At 39.3% G+C, this 24,521-nt stretch overlaps 1 protein-coding gene across 7 annotated transcripts in view; it reads left to right on the plus strand.

Moving 5' to 3' along the window:
* The window catches only part of melk (maternal embryonic leucine zipper kinase), a 97,504-nt gene that overhangs the window by 48,151 nt on the left and 24,832 nt on the right, over positions 1–24,521 (plus strand). For all 7 annotated transcript variants that reach the window (XM_043719537.1, XM_043719528.1, XM_043719512.1 and 4 more), the window contains 5 exons: positions 6,868–6,954; positions 10,778–10,906; positions 13,097–13,216; positions 13,996–14,227; positions 15,359–15,455. In XM_043719537.1, coding sequence (XP_043575472.1) covers positions 6,868–6,954; positions 10,778–10,906; positions 13,097–13,216; positions 13,996–14,227; positions 15,359–15,455 — 665 coding nt within the window. The remainder of the gene's footprint in view (positions 1–6,867; positions 6,955–10,777; positions 10,907–13,096; positions 13,217–13,995; positions 14,228–15,358; positions 15,456–24,521) is intronic.

Consider the following 24,521-nt stretch of genomic DNA (forward strand, 5'->3'; position numbering starts at 1 on the left):
GGATCTCCCTCGTCCATTTTCAGAGTTACATCCTCAAAAAATTCCAGAAGATTAGTCAAGCATGATTTCCCCTTCATAAATCCATGCTGACTCTGACCTATCCTGTTACTACTATCCAGATGTGTCGTAATTTCATCCTTTATAATAGACTCCAGCATCTTTCCCACCACTGAGGTCAGACTAACTGGTCTCTGATTTCCTGCTTCCTCTCTCCCACCTTTCTTAAAAAGTGGTACAACATTCGCCACCCTCCAATCCTCAGGAACTGATCCCAAATCTATCAAACTCTGGAAAAAAATCACCAACGCATCCACGGTTTCTCGAGCCACCTCCTTCAGTACCCTGGGATGCAGACCATCAGGCCCCGGGGATTATCAACCTTCATTCCTCAGAATCTCTCCAACACCAATTCCTGGCAAATATAAATTCCCTTAAATTCAGGTTTTTCAACCACTGTTACCTCAGGGAGATTGCTTGTGTCTTCCCCAGTGAACACAGATCTGAAGTAACAATTCAATTCTTCTGCCATTTCTTTGTTCCCTGTAATATGCTCCCCTGTTTCTGCCTTCAAGGGCCCAATTTTAGCCTTAACCATTTTTTTGCCTTTCACATACCTAAAAAAAGCTTTTACTATCCTCCTTTATATTTCTAGCCAATTTACCTTCGTACCTCATTTTTTTTCTCTGCGTATTTCCTTCTTAGTAATCCTCTGTTGTTCTTTAAAAGCTTCCCAGTCCTCCATTTTCCCACTTATCTTTGCTATGTTATACTTTTTCGCTTTTAACTTTATATTTTTCTTAACTTCCCTCGTCAGCCACGGCAGCCCATGCCTCCTCCTAGGATCTTTCTTCCTTTTTGGAATGAACTGATCCTGCATCTTCTGCATTATACACAGAAATATCCGCCATTGTTCCTCTACTGTCATCCCTGCTAAGGTATTGCACCATTGAACTTTGGCCAGCTCCTCCCTCAACTCCATAGTTCCCTTTATTCAACAGAAATATTGTTCGTTTTATCCTTTAAAGGATTGAGCAAGGTTGTTTCTAAATGGTCAAAAGCTAGAAACAGTGAAGATGACAGATGACTTGGGAGGGTTCCAACTACTTACTTAATTAAAATGTCGTCATCAGATGCAAAAGTTGAGCAAATAGATTTCCATAGGATCATAAAGAATATATGGGTCAGAACCAAGTTGTTCAATCCACCATGTCTGTACCAATGTTTATTCTCCACTCCAATCACCTCCCATAGAAACATGAAAAATAGGAGCAGCAGTAGGCCATTCAGCCCTTTGACCCTGCATCACCATTCAGTATGATCGTGGCTAATCATCTAATTCAGTATCCTGCCCTTGCTTTCTCACCATATCCCTTGTTCTAAGAACTGTATCTAGCTGCTTGTAAATGCTTTGGTCTTAATCACTTCTTTTTGTGGCAGAGAATTCACCCAGGCTCATCACCCTGGGTGAAGAAATGTGTCCTCGTCTCAGTAAATGGTTGACCCCATGCACTTAAATTGTGACCTTTTTAGTTCTGGATTTTTCTCTTCCTTTCTGCTCACATCAACCATCATGACCATCTATTCTCTTCTGGAAGCATTTTGTCCAGCTTCCACTTAGGTGCACTTACACTATTAGTTCCTCTTTGACCAGAACTACTCTGCAATATTCTGGATGCTTTTACATTCTTAGTAATGTGTGTTATCAAAAGTTAAAAAGGTTTAGCATAGCCTTGTTTTCAATACTAATAATGTAATATTGAAATTCATTTCTAGAGGGTTAGAGTACAAAGGTAGGGAATAGAAGTCATGATTCCAACTGCAGAAAGCATAGTACCTGCGGAGCTGAGGGCAATTCTGGGCATCACACCTTAGACCATTCCCTTTGAAAGATGAATTGACCTTATCAAATGAAAAAGAGTAGTCTGAAAGCTTCTGTCAAAGTATCTGTGCATTCAAGTTTTGGGTACTATGGTTACTGCACAGGGCACGTGATGATGAACTTCTGCCTACACAGAGGGTTCATTTGTCATACTTTTGGCACTACCAGCATTTTAAATGAGATATAATTGAAACAATCTCAACATTAAATTGGGCATCCACGAAGCACTCTCGATCATTAGCAACAGAATTGTATTTCACTGTAATTTGTAACCTTGTGGTTCAGCATATTTTGTTCCTAACTCCCAATAGCATTGTGTCAGGGGACTGAAGCAGACTAAGTGAGGATTGTACGAGACCATAAGACATAGCAGCAGAAGTAGGCCGTTCAGCCCATTCAGTCTACTCTGCTATTCTGTGAGATCACAGCTGATCTGATTTTCTTCATAATCCCTGATTGCCTTACTGGTTAAAAATATATCTTTTTGGGGGTAATCAAAGATGACGGCGATCTGATAAGTTGGCTGTGCTGGGATCTGCACCAAAACCCAAGTGGGGTGGGCTTTGACCCCTCCTCCCACTAGTCATCCATAAGAAAAATCGATAAAACAAAAATACAAAATAGCTAGAACCTTTTAAATTCTGATTCTAATATTCTGGGAACAAGAGAATATGAATAAAGGAAAGGGAGCGAGAGAATTGCAGCAAACTGGGCACTCCCCTACAATGTCAGGCACACCCATGGCCACGGCCCTGACTCCCAGGGCAGCGCCTTTGAACCAGTTCGTAAAACTCCGAGAGAAAATCAAATCGGTGCTGGAATTGATCTCTACCATGCTACAGAAGCATGAGCAGGAGATCCGAACATTGGATCGACACATTGAGGCAGTTGAAAGAAGGACCGCGGCCGAGAATTTGGAGGGGCGGATCCAAACACTCGAAGGCCAGGTTCAGGCCTGGCCGGACCAGGTTGACGACTTCAAGAATCAAGGTCAAAGGATAATGGGAATCCCGGAACGTGAAGAAGGTGAGAGCCTGGTCAGCTTCCTAGAGCAGTGGTTCCCGCAGCTTCTGCCGTTGGGAGTTGGGCTAGGTGAGTGTGGAGCAGGCCATCAGATTGTGATGCGCAGGTCCGGGTTGGATCAGTGCCCCTGTCTGGTCCTGGTGCGATTCCAGTGTTATAAAGACAAGCAACTGATAATGGAAACCTCCAGAAGACTGGTAAAAGACTGAGTCTGGTGTACAAAGGTTTGAAAATTGTTTTTTTTTTAATTAAGAAGAGGAAATCTTTTGAAGTCAGGAAGTGATCGAGCGATTTGAATATCCAATACTCTGAGGTACCTGGCAGTACTGCACTTCAACCATGGAGGGTCTGTTTACAATTTTGATTCAGCAGAGAAAGCAAAGGATTTTTTGGACTCTGAAATAAATTGTCTGGGTCGGGGATGGGGGGGAAATGTTCTGGACAATGGCATATCCTTTCTTTTTGTGGTTGTTGGTCGTACAGGCCTGGCATCGCTTTGATGTAACATTCTCTTTTTTTCTCTCTTTCAGTAATATTTGTTATTTCTTTGTTTCTTCTGGGTGAGGGGTGGTTCTTTCTTTTATTGAGGACGAATTGGGTTGATGTATGGGATGGATGTACACCTTTTACTCTCACATGTAAATAATAGGTTTTCTTTGTTTCTGTATTGCTTGGGTTTGGGGCGTGGCTGTAGCTGAAAGGAACCAGGATGGTTGTAAGGTTTGGGACGAGTGCCCCCAATGGGCGAGGTGGGGCGAATCTAGAGCGATTTGTTTGTTTATTTAATTTAAGAGTAGTGGTCAGTTTTTTTAGTAGTGGTAATTTTTAGATTTCATAAATTTTGTGTTTTCTCCACTCTGTGCAGCATGAGTAAGTTTCTTCCTCTTGGGGGGCCACAGGCCACTCTGGGCAGTCATGACTAGTGGTTCGTTTAGATGGTGCACCTGAAACAAAAAAGGGAGCCATTCCCCGATCAAACCACAGAAAGGAAAGGGTTGACATTGCCCTGTTACAGGAAACACACTTGAATGACAAGGAGCGTTTTAAGTTACAACAGGGAGGATTTATTCGGGTACTCTTCTCTTTCAATTCTAGAAGCAGAGGAGTGGCCATACTAGTACAGAGGAATCTCCATTCCAGATAATAGGACAAATTAAGGATGAACAACTTTAAAACCTGAATACATGGGCAAGAGTGTGGCATTCTGAATGTCTATTGCCCCCCCACCACACCCCCTTAAATTCTTAATTGACGCAGTCTCCAAATTAATGGCTCTTAGGATGCCCCACACGATTATAAGAGGAGACTTACAGACCCCAAGGTAGACAGGATGTCAAAGGGCGGTCTCTGGTATCTTCCTGCAATCCAGACAGCTAGTGGACTTGTGTGGGGAGTTGGAACATGTAGCGATGTCTCCACCCAAATGGGAAGGGTTTTACCTTTTACTCCAGTACACACAAGTGCCACATGAGAATTGATATGTTCTTTGTTCCATCGACCGTCTGGAATCAATGCTTTCGTTCAGGATTGGGAATATAGCCATTTTGGACTATGCGGCAGTGTACTTGGATTTTAAGATCGGGGTAGTGGAATAGACACGCAGCGCTGGTACATGGATCTATTTCTTTTGAAGGATAACAAATTTATAGAGTACTTCACAAGAGAGTTTAGGATCTTGTGGGACATCAACTTGGGTACAGAAAGTAACCCCATCACTGCTTTAGGAGACCACCAAGGTGTATTTAAGGGTTTTGGATGTAAGTTTGCTCGTTGAGCTGCAAGGTTCATTTTCAGACATTTCGTTACCTTACTAGGTAACACTTTCAGTGGGCCTCAGGCGCAGCAACGCTGAAAGTTCCTGCTTTCTATTTAAATGTTTGGGTTTCTTTGGGTTGGTGATGTCATTTCCTGTGGTGAAGTCACTTCCTGTTCTTTTCTCAGGGGGTGGTAGATGGGGTCTAACTCGATGTGTTCATTGATAGCGTTCTGGTTGGAATGCTGTGCTTCTAGGAATTCTCATACGTGTCTCTGTTTGGCTTGTGTTATCCCAGTCAAAGTGGTGTCCTTCCTCATCTGTATGTGAGGATACTAGTGAGAGAGGGTCATGTCTTTTATGTGGCTAGTTGACTGCCAGACAACTCAGACCCCATGGCATCATGGTAGCCCACAAACCCACCAACACACTAAAACTTCGTTATTTTTATACACCATTCTCTTTAAAGGTCAACATTCTATTTGCTTTCCTTTATTATCTGCTGAACTTGTTTGCTAACTTGCTTAATTTATGCCCAAGGACTCCCAAATCCCTCTGCAGTCTTTCACCATTTAAATGATATTCAGCTGTTGTATTCTTCCTGTCAAGGTACAAAACCTCTCAATTTTTAACACATTATATTCCGTGTGCTATTTGCATTTCCACTTTTTTCATCTGTAAGCTTGGCTATAGCACATTCATTTTCCTCATATACCTCCTATTGGATGTTCTAAATATTGTGGCATATTGTAAATATTTGTTGCTCAAATAATAATCACTTGGACACTTCATTAATTACAAGTTGCCATCCTGAATCTGCCTCTATTCTCCCAAAACTGTCGTCTTTTAGTTAGCCAATCTTCTATCCATGCTAATGTATTATCTCCAACACCATGGGCTCTTATCTTAAGTATCTAATGTACATTATCTTGTCAAACACCTGGAAATGCAAATACATTCATAAGGGGGAAAAAAGGTTTGAAGTTGCTAAGTAACTAGTCAATCTTCTGTGAGATTGAGTGGTTGAGACTATTAGATATGGAAATGTGTTGCTGGAAAAGCGCAGCAGGTCAGGCAGCATCTAGGGAACAGGAGAATCGATGTTTCGGGCATTAGCCCTTCTTCAGGAGTGGTTGAGACTATTAGCATACTTTCTCATTTTAATACCATATCCTCCCTGTTGGATTTTAAAGAATTTGTAAAATGTTCCCAACTCCAACTGTAACTTCCAGCAACATGATACTAATATTGTGCCTTTGATATTGGCATCAATTTGTTTTTGAAGGAGAAATATTGGAACAACGTTTCAGCAAAAACTAACGTGGATGGAAAAGTTCTATAAGCTTCTGAGTAAGCAACTTCCTTAGGCACACTTTCTTAGTCAACTGAGAGTAAAAATAAATGAAGTGGTCATCGAATCAAAGATTCAAGGAGGGAAGTGACTGTTCAGCTCATGATGCGTACATTAGCTTAATGTACAATTTTCACTCTGTTCCATTTTCCTACCTCTTTTACTTTAACTTTTTAAAAATTCCTATAGATTCTGCTCCTTTGGATTCCATGTGGGGCTTTGTGTTCTAACCAATCTTTTTGAACATAGAAGTTCTAAAGTTCACACTTTGAAGTGCCTCCGGAGCTTTATCCTTCATGAAGATGTTGCATAAAAAACATTTGTTGTTCTCAACTTGTGTACTAGTGGAAATAGATTTTTCCAATTTACCTGATTAAAGCCTCCAAGTTTTAAACAAACCTACTGTTAACCCCTTTCTTCTGTTGAAAGGAACTAGAGTTTCTGTTTGCTTTAGTCATAACAAGAGCATCTCCTCTGTGGCAGTGTCTTAGTAAATCTCTAGGCTAGGAAGAACACAGGAGAGGATACATAATTTTTGAAGTTAAGGCACGAACAACCAAAAACCTGTAGAAGAGTCTGGAATTATAAATTCTCTTTTTGTGTTAATCAAGCCTTTAATTTTACAGTTTCATCAACTTTGTTCTTTCAAAATTTAAAGAATTGTGCCTGTAATTGTAAGGCCACAAACAATGTTTATATTCATTCTTTCAATGCAGCAACTAGGTATTTTGAACAATATTCTAATAATGTAGGAATATTGTCAATCCTTTAATAATTCATTGACTCTAGATTGTAGTCATTGCACACTCTGTACAGGGCTGGCTGTAATACATTGATCCTTTTTTTTCCTGTAATTTGCAGATTAGCCATCTTGATGAGGACTGTCTTACAGAATTATCTGTGTTCTTCAAGCGTTCAAAAAAGAGTATGTCCAGTTTGGTGACAGAGGTAAGAATATGTCTTCCAGATTAATAATCCTTGTTATTAAAAATCAAAAAAACCATCTTGACATTTTAGGTAAATCAGTACAGAAAACCATTATATGTCTCATGCTACAATTGAGCTATTTCTGTGTTATGACATTTCCTAGAAGAGAGGGGCTCATATCTGTTGATAGGAAAGTCCAAAAAGTAAGTATTTAAAATAACCCAAATTAGTCTTTGACTTGTCTTTGGCAATAGATTGTGAAATATTGCTTCCAGTAGGTGGGTGATTCTAGTAGTGTCGACTTTGGTAGGTGAGTGGTTGCTTTGCTTCTGCAGTTAGCTGAAAGGACCTGTCCAGTTTCCTTCAACAATGAATTTGCTAACCATTTGTTTTCTGAAATCAGAGACAACATTTCTTTCTTTTTTTATATCCACATGCTGGTGTATCTAGTGGAAGTTCTCAACTGTCCCTTCATAGCACATTGTTGCTTGATGGAACTTTTACTGGTGCGCTAGTTTATAGTTTTAGTTCTCTTGCACACAGACCAAGAGTTGCAGTTGGTATTTAAACCCTTTTGTTTGTGTATTGCTGGAAGGATAAAATGTTAACATGTCTGTATTTCCACTCCTATCATGTCTGCAGTCTGGGACATAACTGAACTGTGATCTTGTGAAGATTTTCAGTTCAAATATCTGGTAATGAATATCTTCAATGAAAGGACTATCCAATTAGTCTTAACACTCAACAGAATTACTATTGTTGAATTCCCCACCATCGTTATCATGGGTGTCACCACTGGCATCTAAACAAGTTGCATAAATATTTCCTCCTTCCACCTATCGCATTTCCAACGCCCCTCCCCCAAGTCCCTCCTCCCTACCTTTTATCTTAGCCTGCTGAACACATTTTCCTCATTCCTGAAGAAGGGCTCATGCCCGAAACATCGTTTCTCCTGCTCCTTGGATGCTGCCTGACCTGCTGCGCTTTTCCAGCAACACATTTTCAGCTCTGATCTCCAGTCCTCACTTTCTCCGCATAAATATTTATGTCAGATACTGGTTTCTCGGGCAAGTTACTCAATTGACTATGTAAAGCCTGTCTACTGTCTACACATCACAGTTCAGGAGTGTGTTGAGATTCTCTAATTGAATGAATGCAGATCCAACAAACTTGAGTTTGACACCACCTAAAATACAAGCAGCCCGTTTGGTTCATACCATGGTCAGTGCCTTCAACATTCATTTCCCCCTCTGCCCCTTGTCCTGCAGGGCAAGGGCAGCAGCTACATGGGAGTTTGGAGAGCCTTATTCTGTGGTGTAGGCCTCTGATTCAATGACCCATTTCAATCCAGGTTGCATGCCATCTTGACTTTGAAGTATTTCCCTGTTTCTACTTTATTGACACTGGGTCCAAAGTCCTGCACTTCTTTTTCTAACAGCAATGCTTGTTAACCTCCATCATACAAACAGCAGAAGTTCACAAAGGAGGCCCACTACCAACTTCTCAAGGATAATTGGGGATGAGTATTAATATCTGGCTGCCCAATAACATATTACCTTGATTACTTGTTATTATCTCTCTAACTTAATTAGTTTGTACAGTTTTTAATTACTTGTTACTTTGGTTCGACCTGTCATGTGACTTGTGCTTACTCATGTTCCAGCTGTTTGGTTTGTCTCTAGCGCCATCTTAAGTACCTGGAATTATCTTGCCATTATCTCTACCCCTATATATTCTGTACCTGTGCGCTTCCCTCTACTTCACCCCACAAAGGAGCAGTGCTCCGAGAGCTTGAGATTCAAAATAAAACTGTTGCACTGTAACCTGGTGTCATGTGAGTTCTGACTTTGTCCAGCCTCGTGCAATACCGGCACCTCCATATCCTAACTATGGAAGTCCGCACCTCAGGAAAACAAATGCTTGACACTGTGGTCAATTGTAAGGTTGGCAGAGCTTTGGTCCTGGCTCTGTTTGCTAGTTGATGTCATGACTTGCTTAGTCTGCATACATCCAGTGCACATGTAGGTGTGCATGAAAGTTATCCCCTTCATTTAATATAGTGAATCCTATGCCAACAAAACGCAAGCCAATGGATGAAACTCATTTCCCCAACCTCCAATTGCACAAATGTTCAAACATTTGCTCCTTGGTTGCTCTAAGAATAAATCTATGTTTGGCAAATTTTGCTGCTTATTTTTAGATATTTAATCCTAGACCAGTTCCTTCCTTTTCATTATTTTTCTCTTTTTCATTTTCACTTTCTGAGTAGCCTGAGAACAATTAGACTATTCAAAATTTACTGTTTCTTGAAGTTCAGTTCTAACCAGATATTTGTCCAGCTCTTCAAAGTAAAATGATGGTGTGTTTAACTTTACCTTTTCATATTTGCTTCGCTTAGCTCCTGCTGGGTGGACAGATGGATTGGATGTAAATTTTTCAAGCTGTATTCTGCCTTGTGTGTTTTATCTAATCATTATTGCAATGTGTCTTTGAAATAACAAATCCAAGAGTGGTCTTCATTTAATTTGAAGACCTTTTTTTATTTAAACACTTTTTTTTCTGGCTTCAATGATGCCTGCTCTCTTAAAAAAAAAAAATCATTTCAAATTACAGTCGTTATGCACAAAGCAAAGAAAGGTTTGGGTGTGCTGCATTACAGATTAAGAAAAATGCAATAAAGAATGTATGCTTTAGAGAGATGCCAGTTCAGTATAAATTTCCCTTGATGCCCTAAGGCTCAGCTTATTCGTTCAATGGGATGGTAAAATCCTACCTATCTAGTTTGCAGGGGAATTGCTAAAGGATATTTTAAAGCTTAGTTCTGTTTGTATGCTGAACTGTTTCAGAGCTAATTTATATACCAGCAGGTCAGAGGGTAGCATGGAATTATTATTTAATCAGGATATTTTAGCTTCCAGTTAATATTTTGATGAAATAATTATATTAAATTACAGCCAAGAAAGAAATTGTTGGTATTACAAGTTGGTGATCTGGTAAGGTGCTCAGGAATGTGTGTGTGGTGGTGGGGGGAGGGGCGCCTTGCATGAATGAATTCAAGGTTTGAACATACTTAGCCTTTGTAGGAATAGTCTGAAAAATCTTTGCTACTTTGCCCTTGCCCAACAGCTCTCCTTTTTACTGTTGATTTTCCTCGCCCCTGTGCCCGTACTCCTCTTTTCCATTTCCCCCCCCCAAACTTCCTTCATGCCGCTGAAGTCGTTGTTGTTATAGCTAGAATGGAAGGGTTTGTATTAAAGTTTATGTTGAGTCTCCCTTTCCTTCTGCTTTTACAAAACATCCAGGCAACAGACAGGCAACTGTTTGTGTGGAGTTTGCACATTCTCCCCATGTCTGCGTGGATTTCCTCCGGGTGCTCCAGTTTCCTCCCACAGTCCAAAAAGTGCAGGTTAGGTGAATTGGCCATGCTAAATTGCCCGTAGTGTTAAGTGAAGGCGTCAATGTAGGGGAATGGGTCTAGGTGGGTTGATCTTCAGAGGTGTGGACTTGTTGGGCCAAAGGGTCTGTTCATGCTGTAAGTAATCTAATCTCTAATCTAATCCCAATTTCGTCTGAAGCCTCCTTGGATAACCTTCCTAAGATATCTTTTGCTAGTAGCTAATATAAATTCAAGCTAAATGTTATATGTCCAACTATGTTTAACATGTTTTTTTTTCTGTCCTTCTAGTAATTAGTTCTTTTGCTCCTTTTCAAAGGTTGTTACTGGTTACTTCTGTAAATTGTCCTTCCCATGGTCTGCTCCTACAACTGCTAGTTATCTTGAACAGTTTATGATTTGCTCAGGTACAACAGCTTTCTACTCCCTCTGCCATGTTCTTTTGTCTAGTGGAAATATGATAGAATAACAGCTGCATATCTGCTGCTGTTGCATAAGAAGAACCATGGCAAGCCTGTTCGCTTGTTTTCTTGCAGTGAAGACCATAGCATGCCTTCAACACCCCTTGGAGAATTGCGGGTGAGAAATCCATTTTGAAAATTTTGCATGGATCTAAACGTTATGTTAACTTTGTTCGCAATGTAAAGGTGGTAACTATATTTGAAAAGCCAATTTTATAAAGAACATACTTTGGAAGGAGGGGATTTTAATGCAATTGTATGAATGTAGGAATTTGAAGCAGAGGTAGAGCCCTACTCTGCTATTCACTAGATCACTGGTATTCTGTTTTTGAAGTCAATCATATATTTAAAAAATTTCAATTGCCCCACCTCCACCGCCACCTTAAGCAGATAATTCCAAACTTGCACAACTCTCTGGGAGAAAATGAATTTCTGTCGTCTCTTGTTTGTCCTAAAAGGGCAGCCCCTAATTCCATGCTTTCCATGTCAACTTTGTCAAACCACTGAAGACCCCAGATGCTTCAATTAACTCACTCCCTCATTTTTCTAAGCTCTGGCGAAATTAAGCCCAATCTGTCCAATTTGTCCTTCTAGAACTACCTGCTCATTCAATCTGGTCAACTTCCTCTGAATCACCTTCAATGCATTTACATCAAAACTGCACACCAGATGTCCTATATAATTGAGGCAGGTCCTTTTTACTTTTCTATTCTGTTTATCTCGCAGTAAACAATAGTATCCCTTTTGCAGCTTTTATTACTTGCACTGCCAGCGGGCTCATGGTTTGTGATTCTTGCACTAGGACACCCAGATCTACACAGCTGAATTCTCCAGTCAACCTCCATGTAAAGAATACTCTGACTTTTTTAAATTCTTGCTGCCAAAGTGAATGACTTCACGTTTGTCCACATTATATTCCATTTGTTAGATTTTTGTCCACTCATACATTCTACTTCGATTTGCAAACTTATTATGTCCTCTTCACAACATACTTTCTTACCTATCTTTGTTTTGTCTTAGCTATCAGGCCTTTGTTCCCCTCATCTTTAGGTCAAGCTATCCGGAGCCATGATATTAAACCAGTGTGAATCCCTGGAATTTAAATAGAATTTTGTCTATATAGTGGGATTTTGTTAAGGGGGAAAGAGATTATTGAAAAATTAACTTCCGTTTTATTTAGAATCACAGCGTGTTGAGTTTAAGCTAAGAAAAACCCAGAGACGGGGATAAGCTTTTTTTTTTCTCATTTCCAAGGAAGACTGAAGTCAGGAATAAGTGCAGGTTCTTCTAGAAAGAAATTATCTGTGATTGTAGTTTGTGAAAACTTTCAAATCGACCATGTTTGTTTAGAAATCTGCATGTATAAATATTTATACTATCAGTATAAGTATTGCAAACAGCTGCTTTGAAAGTAGCCATGAAAGTGGCCGAGCAGAGGCTGATAGCCAAGTTTGGTACCCATTGGGATGGCCTCAGTCGGGACCTTGGGTTCATGTCACACTACAGGCGACTCCATTACTCTGTATACACACGCGGACAGACGGGCATACTCAGACCCCCACTCACACTCCCACACACCTTCTCACAGACTTAAACCCCTTTACACTCACGCTCGTATACATACACACACCCTCTCACAGACACTCATCAGCCCCCCCCCCCACACATGCGCACACACACACGCATGCACAAACAAACCCACATGCACACACACGCACGCACAAACAAACCCACATATACATATAAGTTTGCAGAATTACATTTTACTTTGCTGAAAAACTCCATGATTCCATGTAAGATTCTGTAAATCCATTTTTTTTAGATTAGAATCAGTCTGACCATTGTGGCACAAACCGCCTCTCACAGGGAGTTAATACCTTCAATACCTTATCTGGGCCGACATGACACCAATTGTTCAAGTGCACTTGAGAATATACCTTTTTTAAAAAAAGGTTTTGCGATTTACATATGAAAGAACAGAAGCCAACATGGTCATTCTAAAAGATGAGAGACTTGACAAACAATCTGGGTCTTTTTCAATGTATAATTTCAGTACATCACTGTAAACTTTTGCTATAAATTCTGTATCTTGCAATCTAATTCTCCACAATCACCTGATGAAGGATCAGTGCTCTGAAAGCTAGTGCTTCCAAGTAAACCTGTTTGACTAGTCATTCCATCATGTGGATTCTAGATGAAACTTTTAAATATATTTTGGTAATGGAAGAAAATGTTAAATTTCTGGTTAATTACTGGTTAATCTTTACTTTTTTTAAAAGCAAACTTAACCTTTTAATTGTTCTATCAGTCCAAGAGGAATGTAAGTTTTGAAGATGTGGAAGATAATGGTCGCTATGTGTGCAGATCTGTGGAATTTGCAGATGAATGTGCCCTATATGATCCACTTTTTTTGACGCCCCAAACAGAGGTTCGCAGAACGTTTTCTTCTTTATCATGTTGTATTACTTTACCGCAACTGCTTACAAATTTTGATGACTGTATGAAATATAAAATCTAGTATTGAGACCTATATCTCTTCTAAGTTACATATCTGCTGCCTTTTTACAATAGGAACTGAGTTATACATATAGCATATTACTTCATCCATTTTTTTAGAATCTAGATATTTAAATCAATCCTTTGATCCTATAGGGAGTGATATTGAGCATTCCAATATTTCGAACAATGTAAATATTTTATAATATTTTGCTACCACTGCTGTCATTCTTTGTATTACATTTATTCATTAGTCATGTCCTTATCAGGAAGTTGATATGTATGTACTTTTAGTGAAGTCCTCAGGTAATTTGTACAGATTCTTGAAATTTTTGGGGTTTTTTGGCATTGAACTTTTCAAAACACCACTATTCATTTGAGATTGAATCACAAATATCATCTCTACATCAGTTGGAGTGACCAGTTTGAAAGGCTGTTTACTTACTTGTTATATAACATATGGCTTACAGACTGTAGCCCAATTAAATTTGTTTGTAAATATGCAATTCATGTAAATATGGTTCATGTACTTTTCAAAAGGAGTGGTTTTTTTTGTCAAACTTGCTTTTTCAAGGTCTCTTGTTAAATTTTACATAGTGGTACGCTGATGTTTCTTCTTTCATTGCATTTTTTGCACTATTTAGTATCCCTTGTGAATATGCTAACAATGATAAAACTTTCTGTAAATAACTGGTATCTTTTGTATTTCAGCGACCACGATGCAGATTACTTAAAGATTCTTCAGAAGAGAATTTACGATCTTCAGGCAAGCAAAAAATTGCTTCAAAGAAATCTGAAAACAAAGAAAATAAAAAGCGGGTAAAAATTGTGAAAACTGATGATCACTTTGTGCAACCTGAAGCCAAAACGCCAGTGGTTAATAAAAACTATGGAAAGAAAAATCTGTTCAATTCCAAAGAACATGCAGATATTCATCATAAAGGTAACTTTGTTGTTAAATCTTAAATGTTTTTATCTGTACACTCCAAGAATAGTAAGCATCCTGCACAGCTAGAGGGTCACAATGTTTTTCAACTAAAATAATGCCATACTTTCAAAATAAAGCATAATCTGTTAACAGCTAAACAGTTTAATGCCAGTGTGTCTTCAGGTCAAATATCACAATCAATCATTTGTGCTTTATTCTCCATTTTGCCACAGTTGCCCGGTGTACATGTTGTACAAAACACCGCAAAGTGAGTTGAACTGGGGGCTCACATTTTTATCACAGTTTCCAGCTCAATTAAAGCTACTATCTGGTAACCTTTTATCACTTCTGATCATCTTCTGTTAATCATAAGAGGTCAATCTTGAGCTGCCCGACCTTAGAAAGCCCTCTAATGTGTTTGCAGTACATCCAACCAATAATAAATTTCCCCTCCCCTCTGGACTTGACCGAACTGGAAGAGCTGACTCCCATTAGTCAATGGAGCCTATTTCACATGAGCAGCCAAGCAGGGATAAGCTGAAACAAATTTAGTGTGGACGTGGGATTAGACCATCTAGTATCATGCAGGAAAAATTATATATTCAACCATACCACTTTAGACCATTGTGCATTTCAAACTTCAAGTAAGCATGTACAGAATCTTTAATTCCTTCTGTGAGAATATTTATCCCTGAAATGAACAAAAATTGATAGATTTGGAAGTTTCAAACACTTTTTTTGTTTTAGTTTACTTGCCTGCATATCCCTCCTGATTCAAGATTATCTGCGATCCCAAATTTGCATTGCCCTCCACTTGCCTTTTCTATGTGGCATGTGCTGCAATATTGCATGATTCTGATTTTGAAAATACTGTGTTCACTTATAACAGATCAATATTATGTTTAAATAGTTCAAGGGTTACTTGCTGGCTGATACTAAATGGTTACAACAATAATTATCCATGTCACAGTAAAACATTGTATGTCCTCCAGTGCTGACTGTGTTGGAACATAGTTGCTAATTAAATTTTCTTTGCAAAATTGTTAAAGTTCATTGCAGAACTGTTGAAACCCCCAAGTTAGAGTTTACTATAAAATAATGTATTAAATGTCAGGTTTTAAATTATTTCCATTCTTTAACCGTTAGCCATGATCAACTGCAACAAGGAGATGCCTATAAAACATACTACAAATCAGCTTTTCACAGAGGAATTAACAGGCACAGCATTTAGCCCAGAAAGACGGTATGTAGTGGAATGATTGTTTTAGAAATGAACGCTTACTTATAGCTATTTGGTATTTCTTTTAATCTTGAATAATTTTCTATTGTCTGAACATGCAAATTAAGAATGTCATTAGACCCCTCAATCTGATACGTCATTCAATACAATCATAGTTGATCTGATTATTCCTTAATCTTGCTTGCCTCCAATAGCCTTTCACCCCATTGCTTCTCAATTCTCAATATACCTTTGCCTTAAAAATAATCAAAGGCTGCTTCCACCACCTTTTTTTAAGGAAAAGCGTTCCAAGGGCTTATGATCCACTAAGTGTGAATATTCTCCTCATCTATTTAAAAGAGAAACACGTTTTTTTAAAAAATGGTGACCCCAGTTCTATATTTTCACACAAGAGGAAGCATCCCCTTTCAACATGCACACCATCTAGATCCCTTCAAGCAAGTTGCCACTTACTCTTATAAATTCCAGTGCATACAACCTATAGCCTGTCCAGTTTTTGTTTTTCTCATCTATTCCAAGTATCAATCTAGTAAACATCCCTGAACTGCTTGCAATGCACTTGTATCCTTCCTTAAATAAGGAGACCAATACTATACACAGTACTCCAGATGCGGTCTCGCCGATACCCTGTGTAGCTGAAGCATAATTTCCTCCTTCTTGTATTCAATTTCTCTCTCAATAAATATTAACATTCTGTCAGCTTTCTTAATTGCGTGCTGTACCTGCATACTAGCCTTTTGTGAATTAGCTACTGGGCATCCAGATTACTCTGCATTAGGGTTCTTCAATCTGACCATTTAGATAAAATGGTTTTTATTCTTCCAGCCAAAATAGACAACATCACATTTTTCCATGCCATTATACATCATTTGCCAGATCCTTGCCTGCTGACTTATTTTGTAGATGAGATGCTTATGACCCCTCCCATATCATATTGTACCCAATTTTAATGGTGTTCAACTGTTTTAGCCTATTAAACTCCAAGTTGAGATTTTGACCATATGCCCAAAGCACCACCAAGAGTATATGTTTTCCACTTCCATAACATCACCTGCCTTTGTTTTGGTTTAAGTGGTCCTGAAATCCTCAATCAGACCATTGTATAGAACATAACATTTACAGCGCAATACAGGCCCTTCGGCCCTCGATGTTGCGCCGACCTGTCATACCAATCTGAAGCCCATCTAACCTCCACTGTTCCATGTACGTCCATATGCTTGTCCAATGATGACTTAAATGTACTTTAAAGTTGGCGAATCTACTACCGTTGCAGGCAAAGCATTCCATACCCTTACTACTCTGAGTAGTATCTAGCTCTAGACTTGACTAATCAAATACAGTTCTGCACTCCCTCAATCTAGCCCTCAAACTTCAGGTAATTCAAAAATTTGTTCATGTCCTAATTTGCACCATGTCCCAATCAGCCGTCACTTCAGTGCTCACTACATTGACTTATTGCTTAAGGTTAAGCTAATCTTGAAGCTTTTATACTTGTTTTCAAATTCCCCTCACTGCACTGTTCCTGTGATTTCCTTAATCCCTACAACCCTTGGATATGTGCAGTCCTCCACTTGAAACATCCTTGAACACTGCAGGATTTGCTCACTATATCATTGGTGACCATGCCTTTAGCTAGCAATCCCCTAAGGTACAGAATTCCCCTCCAGCCTCTCCATTCTCATTCCTAAACTACTTCAAAGCTCCTTCTTTCACCAAGAATTTCATTCTTTGATTCTAATGCAGCTCAACCAAATTTCCTTCTATCTCATAGCTACAAACCATCTCTCTTTCATGATATTTTTTATGATCCCTAGCTTTGTTCTTCCTACAAATGGAACACATTCTGTCTAATCTATCAAGACCTGTCATAATTTTAACGATTTCTATGTGCCAACCTTTGGTCTCAGTTTAAGATGGAAAGAGACCCAGGCTGTCCAATTTTTCCGAAATGCATACAAACTCTCAGTTCTAGTATCATCCTTGCACATCTTTCAACCCTCTCCAATGTCTTTTTTTTAAATAATAGCTGGAGCTGTATACAGTAATTTATGTATGATCTATACCTTGTTTAGAATAGGCTCTCTCAACTTTTCGATTCTATTCCTTTAGAAATGAATCTTGGTGTGTAATTTGTTTTGTGCTTATATGTCGTCCCGTTCTTTCTCTTTCTTTCCCCCCCCCCCCACCTTCAGTCAAAGCAAGACGCTAAGACACAGTATCGTTTTACCTCCATCTTTATTCCGGGCCCTGAAGGGACAGAAAATGATCGCCCATGTGTACAGAGACATGAGTTCACGGTCTTCTCTGGAATATTCTCCAAATATAATTCAGTTTTTTAATAAACTGTATTGTCATTTTACAGGGAGGAGCATACATATAAGGCAACATACATATTGATTGATTGGGTGACCGTTACAATCAGCATGTGTCAATAGTAAAGATTAAGCCATGTGGTGTTATACCATGAATGTTCTTAACCTTAACTGGCTTTACATAATGAATACTTTTCATCTTGTTAAGCTGACCTTATATACTGAATGCTTACAATATTGTTGAATGGCTCTACACAATGAATGCTTTTCCACCTTGTTAACCCATTACCCTTGCCTCCAGCACTCCATTGTTCTCTGTAAGTTCTTATCTGGTCTGAGTCATGCTCAGCTGAACCTCTTGCTTCACAAAACTCAAACTTAGCTCTTTCCTTACACACATCCACATTCCCTCCTTTTATTTTGTAATAACTAATGGTATTACCAGCTTACATAAGACTCTGACAGCCACTATTTAAGCAAGTTGTTGATATGTTGACACAATATGCAGTGATTATAACAACAAGAATTACTAGTTCATTACATTAATTAGAATTTGAAGAATCCTCTCATGTGGAAAGAAAGATTCACCGGTAAAGTTCTTAAATTCACAGTCATTGGTGACCATTCCATCCCTCCAAGTCAAGTAGAAACGAGCCAGTTCTCCAAAATCTCCTCCTTCAGTAAAGTCCAACCTGAAAACAAAATTCAGTCTGTCCTTGTGCATCACTCCATGGAGAAATCTGATTTCTTGGATAATGGTAGTTAAATATTTAACAAAGCTGACGAGACTTCCATCCTTCCGGCTTCAGATGGAGGATACCAGAGCATCTGAGTGTGCAGTGCAGCAGCAGGCTAGGTGAATGCAGCATTTTTTTTTTTGCCGCTTCTGCTCCCGCTCGGATTTGTTATATTTAAACAGCAAAGTGGCTGTTGTGATGTTAGCTTGATCAGTGAACCATCATATTCGTTGATATGATTGAAAGATAAGGTAAAGCTCACGTAGTTTAATGTCTGTAGGAAGGCCACTGACGAGAAGCGTACCAGCCTCCTCTTCACTGTTGTTAGTTTCTTCACTTTTCTTTATTCTCATGACTGGGGAGCTGATTGATTGATTGAATCTGTCGGATCAGGTTGTGGACGGGTGGGCAGTAGTCCGAAGGCGTGCTTTACCTGTGAATGGAGAAACTCTAGAGACAATGTTAGCTGCTGAAAGTACCTTGGCATTTCCTCTTTCATTCCTTCCTTACCAAGATGGTTATCAGTAAGAAGACAGTCACACGTTTTAACTACACTAAATTGTCTGCCTATTTCAACATTCTTTGAATTCTTGAAATCTGTTACTCTGTTCACTATTTATGACATTATCAAGTTTTGTACAATCTATAAACTTCTAAATTGTATTGCCTAAACAATTCAGTAAATTCTAAACAACAATCAAACCCTCGGGTACTTCATTCAGGTTATTCAAAAATTATTTTTCATTTAACAAATGGCCTGAAATATGAAAGCTGTCAGGAAAAGTATTTCAAAAGTCTGGAACAGCAAGAAAACAAGAAAATGTTTCCTGTGCTTTAGTAATTGAAAAGGCAGTTTCTTTTCAGATTTAAATCTCAAATATTCGTGGGAAACAAATTTTAAAATATGTTCACCAAAGAAACTTCCCAAATAAAGCATTCGGAATTATAGTGGCAACTTTGGTAGAGATCAACATTCTTTGAATTGGCAACATGAAGGGGCCAATGAAATCTTAACAATAATTAACAGAATTTAAACAGCTCAGTCTCAAGTGCTAATATTCTCTTGGATTTTAATAAAACACCAAACTCAAAGTGCTCTCTTCTTTTTGTGAACACTCTGCATTAAAATCACAGCAGCAAAGATATTTTAATACAATCCTCTGATATGGCTAAAGCATAACCACTGACCCAACTGTGCTTTTTCTTTTAAACCGGTATTGTAGAATATCAAACAAATCAGAGGCTCAAGGATTCACAGTCTTCTCTAGAATAGCAGTTTCTTAATGAATTATTTAGTCATTTTACAGGGAGGAGCATCCAGATAAAGGCAACATACATATTGATTGGGTGACCGTTACAATCAGCGAGTGTCAATAGTACAGATTTAAGTCATCTGGTATTGCACAATGAATGTTCTTAACCTTAACTGGCTTCACATAATAAATACTTTTCACCTTGTTAAACTAACTTTACATATTGAATGCTTGCAATATTGTTAAATGGCTCTCCACAATGAATGCTTTTCCACTCATTACTCTTGCCTCCAGCATCCCATTGTTCACTAAGTTCTTAGCTGATCTGAGTCATGCTTAGCTGATTGATTGTCTTGTTTCTCAAAACTCAACTCTTTCCCGACAGTCTCAATAGACCTAAGTCACAATTTTGTTATTTGCATATTTGCATTCCAAGATCTCTTTGCTGCATCTCTGTCCTGTTTAGTTTTGATTTTAACTGACCTATTGCATCTCGTTTTTCTTTTCATAATGTAATACAGTGCACTTCCCAACCATACCATTAAAGGGGAAAACAGGCATTTATGCTGCATGCGAGGAGTGTGTTGATGGTTGGCAAGTGGGCTGTGGTTGATCCATTACTATGGAGCATACGTGTTAATGATTGATTGTTAACTGACAGTTTTGTTTAGATTTCAAACCAAACCGGTTGACTTTGGTCTGAAACGAACGAACAAATGGCTGTTACCTGTTTGATCTTGCAACAGGTGCATGTTTGTTGGATCTATGTGTTGTTATCAGGACAAATACGTGCCCCACTGCAGGTCTGACTGATAAACCTAAATTGGTTAGCAGCATAATTACTCTCTCTCAGGATTATTCAGCAAATGTTGTTCAATTGCTGATTTTCTACAAATGAAGAGCTCAGCACAGATGTTGCTTGGAGACTAAGTAATAAGGATAGATTGTTGGCTTCTGATTGGACTTTGATTTTCATGCTATAGGGTTATATCTGATAGTGCACAGGGTTTGTGAATGCCAACAACTTAATACTAAAGTAAATTCAATTCCTCCTAAGATAAGCTGCTGTTTGAAGACTTGGTGACCTAGTGCAGAATGTTTTGAATTCTTATCAAGCCCACTCAGTTTAGACTGTTCTCTGATCACTATCAAATGGCATTTACAAAAACTGAAAGTCATCATTTTAACTGCAAATGAAATTGGTGTTCATTTAATTTTAAAAAGGAGCTTAAAATAAGCTGTGCGCTTATTAGCAGTTCACAATTTTCCTGAGCTCCCTCATCTATCACTTTGAACTCTGATACACTGGAGTGCTTTTCAAGTACTGAACAGCTAGGGACTGTGTGTCAGAATTTTAGGGAATCTGACTGCAGAAATAATTTAAAGGGTCAGGGAGAGAGACAAAAAATAATTTAAGTGGCTAATGAAATGGAATCCATTATCTGAAGACTGTTTTAGTATAAAGGGTGGAAGATATAGACAGATTATGTTTGAACCCAGTTGGATTACTGCATTGCATTCTGGGCATCTGTCACTGACAGAATTTAGTGTTTTCTTTTAACTGTGATCAACATATTTGACATGCAAGATCTGTGTATTTTCTTATCCTCCGAATAGTCCCAATTTAAATAATTCCAGCCTTGAGATTTTTATTTGCCCCAGAAATTCATAAATGTGGCATTCTCTCAAAGTAGGTACAAAGGAGGAATAAAACAATATAATTACACTTGGGACTATTTCAGTTCCTTTTACAGCAGACCTGTAGTTTAGATGAATTGATGCTTTGGCTCAAGCGAGGTTCTTCTAAAAATAGCAAATTCTCTGAGAGTTATTAGGCTTCTGGTAGCAAGTTATCAGGTGATAGGTTCTGAGATTGACTTGAAGTTGGAATAGGTACAGTATGTTTGGCTACCTGCTGATGAGCTAATGTTTGAAAGCAATGAAGCTTCTGTTTTTCCCTTTTGATTCTGGAGTAATTAAGCTACAGTCTTGTAACCAGGTTCAACCACATGACCGAGATTAGTACTTCAGATATCCACTCAGGTGAGAATAGAGAAGCCATCAAAATATAATAGGATGTTAATGGTAGCTAGTCACTTTGATTTTCATAAATAAGATTTATCTTCCCTTTGGTCCTTTATGGACCATGGAAATAAATTGTGTGCAAATGTGTACAAAATATTATCTTTGAGAAAAAAAATCTATCAAACTTGGATCAAAACTTTGCTTCCACTGTGCCATCATGAGCTTGTTCCTTAGATTAACCACTCACTGGATTAATATTTCCACAGATTAGTTTTAAATTCACTCTCCTCCATGTGGGCTGGTTCCACTGACACCTTATGTTCTACATTATTTAGTCCTATTTAGAATCCTAAAAACAGCAACCACAGTACACTTTGGATTTCTGTCTTTCAGTTAGAATATGGCCAGTTTATGTACTTGTTCTTCATGATGTAATCCTTTCATTCTCTGTGATTATTTGGTTTGCTCTGCTTGGTACCCTCAACAGCTGCAATTTCCTTTTTGTACAGGATTACCTCATTTCAACTGAATCCCTGATTTCCTTTTACTCACTGCCCCTAAGCATTGTCATAATAGCTTCAATTTATTGTCAATCAGGACTTCCAGATACCTTTTTCCTTTTAAAATGTACTTTTTTTTTCCAATTTAAAGAATAGATCCTTGCTGAATTTCTTGTCCCTGTTAAAACACTTTGCATTTCTCTCCATTGAATTTCATCTGCCACCTGTCTGCCTATTTGACAAATATATTCAAATCCTCCTGTACCTTATCCTGTTCAGCTATTGAGTCTGCCACCTTCATTAGTTTTTGTAGTCATTGTACTTCTAGTACCAACTGATTCATGAAAACACAATAAGTCTTTCTGGTTTTCTGGTTCACTGGCTATCGTGTGGTTGCATGTTTGAAAGCAGTTAATATGCATCACCATCATGATCATGACCAGGATGAGAATGGTGTTAAAGAACAAAGAAAATTTACAGCCCAGGAACAGTCCCTTCGGCCCTCCAAGCCTGAACTGATCCAAATCCACTGTCTAAACCTATCGCCCAATTCCGAAGGATCTGTATCCCTCTGCTCCCCATCTACTCGGGCATCTGTCCGGATACACCTTTAATGAATCTACCGTGCCTGTCTCTACTACCTCTGCTGGCAACGTGTTCCAGGTACTTTCTACGTGTATCCCCCTTAAACTTTTCACCTCTCACCTTAAACACGTGACCTCTCGTCATTGAATCCCTCACCCTGGGGGGAAAAAGCTTATCTCTATCCACCCTGTCTATACCCTTCAGGATTTTGTGGACCTCATTCAGGTCCCCCCTCAATCTCCTTTTTGCTAAGGAAAACAATCCTAACCTACTCAACCTCCGTTCATAGCTAGCACCTTCCATACCAAGCAACATCCTCCTAAACCTTCTCTGCACCCTCTCCAAAGTGTCCACATCCTTTTGGTAATGTAGCAACCAGAACTGCACACAGTATTCTAAATGTGGCCGAACCAAAGTCAATAGACAATAGATGCAGGAGTAGGCTATTCAGCCCTTCGAGCCTGCACTGCCATTCAACATGATCATGGCTGATCATTCCTAATCAGTATCCTGTTCCTGCCTTATCTCCATAACCCTCGATTCCACTGTCTTTGAGAGCTCTATCCAACTCTTTCTTAAATGAATCCAGAGACTGGGCCTCCACTGCCCTCTGGGGCAGAGCATTCCACACAGCCACCACTCTCTGGGTGAAGAAGTTTCTCCTCATCTCTGTCCTAAATGGTCTACCCCGTATTTTAAAGCTGTATCCTCTGGTTCGGCACTCACCCATCAGCGGAAATATGTTTCCTGCTGCCAGAGTGTCCAATCCTTTCATAATCTTATATGTCTCAATCAAATCCCCTCTGTCTTCTAAACTCAAGGGTATACAAGCCCAGTCGCTTCAGTCCTTCAGTGTAAGGTAATCCCACCATTCCAGGAATTGACCTCGTGAACCTACGCTGCACTCCCTCAATAGCCAGAATGTCTTTCCTCAAATTTGGAGACCAGAACTGCACACAGTACTCCAGGTGTGGTCTCACCAGGGCCCTGTACAGCTGCACAAGAACCTCTTTGCTTCTATACTCAATCCCTCTTGTCATGAAGGCCAGCATGCTATTAGCCTTCTTCACTACCTGCTGTAGTGCTTGCCTTCATTGACTGGTGTACAAGAACACCCAGATCTCTCTGTACTGCCCCTGTACTACTCCATTTAGGTAGTAATCTGCCTTCCTGTTCATGCCACCAAAGTGGATAAGGATCCATTTATCCACGTGAAAGTGCATCTGCCATGCATCTGAGCACTCACCTAACTTGTCCAGGTCACCCTGTAATCTCCTAACATCCTCATCACATTTCACCCTGCCACCCAGCTGATGAAATTTGCGAATGTTATTGCTAATACCATCTTGTATATCCTGAAGATAGATTGTAAAAAGCTGCGGTCCCAGTACTGATCCGTGCGGTACCCCACTGGTCAGTGCCCGGCATTCCGAAATGGAGGGGTGGAGGAGTGTGGAAGGATGAGAGAATGCAGGCTGCAGCCCTATGAAGCAGGGGGAGGGCTTGCAGTTGGCCTGTGTGGGGATGTGGGAGACTACAGGAGCCTGGTGGGCAAGGAACGGGAGGGGAAGGTGTGCCTGGTGGTTGATGATCTTTTGGGTATGGATGCTGGTGGGATGATAGGCTAGGGGAAAGTGAGGGCTGCAAATGCTGGAGA

Source organism: Chiloscyllium plagiosum, chromosome 2 (genome assembly GCF_004010195.1).
Source record: "Chiloscyllium plagiosum isolate BGI_BamShark_2017 chromosome 2, ASM401019v2, whole genome shotgun sequence".
NCBI classification, from domain to species: Eukaryota; Metazoa; Chordata; class Chondrichthyes; order Orectolobiformes; family Hemiscylliidae; genus Chiloscyllium; species Chiloscyllium plagiosum.